The 4,091-nt window shown below is 44.0% G+C and overlaps 1 protein-coding gene across 1 annotated transcript in view; it reads right to left on the bottom strand.

Moving 5' to 3' along the window:
* The window catches only part of whrnb (whirlin b), a 95,004-nt gene that overhangs the window by 26,275 nt on the left and 64,638 nt on the right, over positions 1 to 4,091 (bottom strand). Inside the window, exons 5-6 of the mRNA XM_034871885.1 lie at positions 2,715 to 2,751; positions 737 to 922 (exon numbers count right to left, since the gene is read on the bottom strand). Coding sequence (XP_034727776.1) covers positions 737 to 922; positions 2,715 to 2,751 — 223 coding nt within the window. The remainder of the gene's footprint in view (positions 1 to 736; positions 923 to 2,714; positions 2,752 to 4,091) is intronic.

Below are 4,091 nucleotides of genomic sequence, written 5' to 3' on the forward strand. Positions count from 1 at the left end.
AATTTTAGTTCCTACCCTCACCTATGGTCATGAAGGCTGGGTCATGACCGAAAGAACGAGATCCAGGGTACAAGCGGCAGAAATTGGTTTCCTCAGGAGGGTGGCTGGCGTCTCCCTTAGAGATAGGGTGAGAAGCTCAGTCATCCGAGAGGAGCTCGGAGTAGAGCCGCTGCTCCTTCGCGACGAAAGGAGCCAGTTGAGGTGGTTCGGGCATCTGGTAAGGATGCCTCCTGGGCGCCTCCCTAGGGAGGTGTTCCAGGCACGTCCAGCTGGGAGGAGGCCTCGGGGAAGACCCAGGACAAGGTGGAGAGATTATATCTCCAACCTGGCCTGGGAACGCCTCGGGATCCCCCAGTCGGAGCTGGTCTATGTGGCTCGGGAAAGGGAAGTTTGGGGTCCCCTGCTGGAGCTGCTGCCCCCGCGACCAGATATCGGATAAGCGGTCGAAGATGGATGGATGGATGGATTACAGCCTTTCAACCATTTATAAAGGGAACCTTAGAAAGTGGTTCCAATACTTGTGTATGTATCAGACATGTGAGTTGTCGAGAGAACAAATACATTTAGTCTCATTGTCAGATTAATTATTCACATAGTCTGATATGTTCCACCTTTACTATACCTTAACTATACTTTCTTAACATGATTTAACAAGCTCAAAACATGTATCTCCCCTTTAAACCCCGCATAGACGTGTAGAGTCACCCTGCCATTGCTGCAGGCTGTTACACTGTACCTTTGCATGTGTGTTAAAAAGCTCAAACAGAGCCATAGCCAGTGGCTCCACTCCTATGTGTCCCTCTTGGTATTCCTGCAGGTAGTAGGCCATGGTCTGCCTCTCTGTTTCCGTCAACAGCATATAGGCCTGCTGATCCAGAGACACCTGAGCACCTGGTGGGCCTACACCTCTGTCTGCTGCGGGCTGGATGGAAATATGAAAAAAAAGAGGGCCACACAGACAGGAGAATTAAAGTTATCTAACTTTACAACCCCAGTAGAATGCAAATAGAATGTCTACAGATGTGTGTAGAACTTTCATCCCTCTTCTTCTCATCCAATGCACATGGCTGTGAGCTCAGGGGAAATGCACCACTTCAAAGCTGCAGGACAAGTCAGTCAGAAGTTGTTTGCCTTTTAGACTCCATCATTTTTTTAAGCCCCTCAACTTTGAAAAACAGCTTTTCTCACTGAGTTTTAGGCTTTTATGCCAACTGTGAAAGCCTTTTTTATTGAATAATCGGACTCAAGGGGAAAGACTGTTGGGAAAGACCTTTGAAAGCCTCTGTGTTATATGCTTTAATGTTAAGAGAGAGAGAGAAATTTGTGAACTCTCAGATGTCCTCTAAATTATGGCGGGTCGTGTTCTAACCAATCAGGTCCCCAGAGCAAGGGCCCTAATTCATATACAGCAGACTGCGCTCACAAGCAAGCTGCTTTGTGATAACTATCTCCATTTGAGTCAGTATAATACAAGCCTTGAATTATAATGGCCCAATTTTAACAATCTAAGCGCAAGGCGTGAAGCGCCTGGCGCCGATGCGTTTGTGGCGTGTCGAAATCCCTTTTGCTAGTTTGATAGCAGAAAAAAGCGTCTGTGCACGGGCGTATGATTCAAAAGGGTTTATACTTAATTAATCCATAGATTTGTTTTGGCGTAACGTGCAATAATCCAATCAGATTACATCAGAACAGAATCCAACCATTCCCTTTAAAAGCCAGACTTGTTTGTACCTTGGCGCATTGCTATTATGATGGTGGATTTAGACCTTCATATTTTTTTGAAAAAGTTTTGCATTTGTGTGTGCTGCTGTACTTCCCTGTGTTTGTGTAACAAGCATAGTGTGCACGAGCCTAGGCACATTTTACTATTGCGCTGTTAACATTCTGTGAAATGCTGCGCTATTGACTTTAGATCAGGTATTTGTTGGTCAATGGCGCGATAACTTTCTGTTGCCGCAAGATAGTAACAGGCCAAAAACACCTGAACACACCTCCCTGTTAGACCAGCATGGGCGCAAAGATGGGCGCAGGTTCATTTGCTTTTTAAACAACGTGGGCGCTTGATGGGAAATTTACGACTGCGTTGGTCTTAAAATAGCAAAGACACTTGCGTCGGGCTTTGTGCCCAAACACATTCAGCTTTCAGAGCAGCATCATTTATACACTGTCCTTGATTTATGGTTACCCAGCGGTTGTTACAATGCTTGTTGGACATGCATTAAATCATCTTGGCCACCCATCCGATCTCAAACTACAAAGTTCATTAGAGCTTGACTGCCTGGGGCACAAAAATTGGACCTATCTCTTAAGAATAGCTGCTTAATTATAGCAGAGCCTTTGATGCAGTCTGAGTTGATTTTCTGCACATATTAGCATAGAGCTCAGCTGTTTACAGTATCATCAAAGATCAGTTAACCCTCTGGGGTTGAGAGCTCGGCCAGTGGAGCTCAGTAAGATTATAATAAATCTGTAATGTATTTTTCATTTAATGGCTTTACGGGTTTTTATCATTCAGAAAAGGCCACAATTTTTACACTTTCCAACGTTTACACTGTTTTTTAATGGTACGTGAAGTAAAAAAAAAAAAACTCTTACATCACTCAGTCACAGCAGGTAAAATTCCACAGACAGTGTCAGTCATGTCAATGCCATACATACAGTTTAAAGAGGTAATATGTATTCAGAGGAAATTAAAGCATGGCTGCCAGTCTTACCTTCCCTAATATAGGTGTGGCTTTGGCTGAAGATGGTCTGCAACAAAGAAGAAAACAATGGCTAGCATACTTAAGACACAAATTATATTCATCCTACAAAACAAGTTGGATTGGGAGCAACACATGAAACTAAAAGCATCAACATGAATGCCTTACCAATTCCTTTTTTAAGTATAATAATCCAATTTATTATATTATTATTACTCTCAAAAACAGCAATTCTTATGACCCACTAGTTGCGATTTCTTCATCTGCAGATACCCTGTCCTCTGCCTCTAGTTTCTCTTTTCTCTTTCTGTGTTGAACATTTGTGGAGCCTTTGGGGCCCACATGGGTGTGTCACCCCCAGCCAATGGGCTGCACAAGCTCCACAGCGTGGATGAAGCTCTGCATTCGCACAAAATCTGTCAATGTGGCACCTTCCTACGGATGTGTGGGTCTGTTTATTTGTAGTAACCACCGTAAAACAATCAGAAAGTAAAATTTTTCCTGATTTACTGACTTGTTTGACGCTCCTTCTCTTTATCAATTCCTTAGCCTGCTCAACCACCGCTGCTCTCTCTCTCTCTGGCTTGTTAAGCCGGGGATGAGGGGCCAACTTTGAACTCTGTGTGTCCACAAACTGTAATGGGACATTTCCAATTCAATTCAATTCAATTTTATTTATAGTATCAATTCATAACAAGAGTTATCTCAAGACACTTTACAGATAGACCACACTCCAGAATGTACAAGGACCCAACAGTTCTAGTAGTCTCCTCCAGAGCAAGCAACAGTGCGACAGTGGCGAGGAAAAACTTCCTTTTTGGCAGAAACCTCGGTCAGACCCAGGCTCTTGGTAGGCAGTGTCTGACGGGCCGGTTGGGGTTAAAATAAAGAGTGAAAATAACAAAAATAGAAAAAATAGTAGTTTGTAGCCGTTCTTTGTAGTAGTTCATGGCATAGCATGGCACTGTGCGGCATTACAAGGCATAGCAGGACGTAGCTGGGCACCACAGAGTGTAGCAGATGAACATGGCATCACAGAACATGAAGCGGAACCATGGCGACAGCTGCTACCATGATTTTGGAGCCTCCCTGATCCGAGGGAACATGCTGGGGAAAAAAGAACCTAAGGATTTCGGGGAATGACTCCCCAGAGCTAGGTTAGTAACGAGCATTTCTGGGACATGGATGCACATAAATGAAAAGATAGAAAGATGGAGGAGAGAGGAGCTCCGTGTATCAAAAGAAGTCCCCAGCTGTTTAAAACTATTACAGCAAAACCCAGAGAGACAGGGTAAAGAGAGGAGCCTGGTTAGGCTAGAACTCTCCCCAACCGGATCGGGCTGTGTGCCAAGTCTCCCTTTAGTTTTATTATATTCTTGATTATATGAT

Source organism: Etheostoma cragini, chromosome 5 (assembly GCF_013103735.1).
Source record: "Etheostoma cragini isolate CJK2018 chromosome 5, CSU_Ecrag_1.0, whole genome shotgun sequence".
In the NCBI taxonomy this organism is placed as follows: domain Eukaryota; kingdom Metazoa; phylum Chordata; class Actinopteri; order Perciformes; family Percidae; genus Etheostoma; species Etheostoma cragini.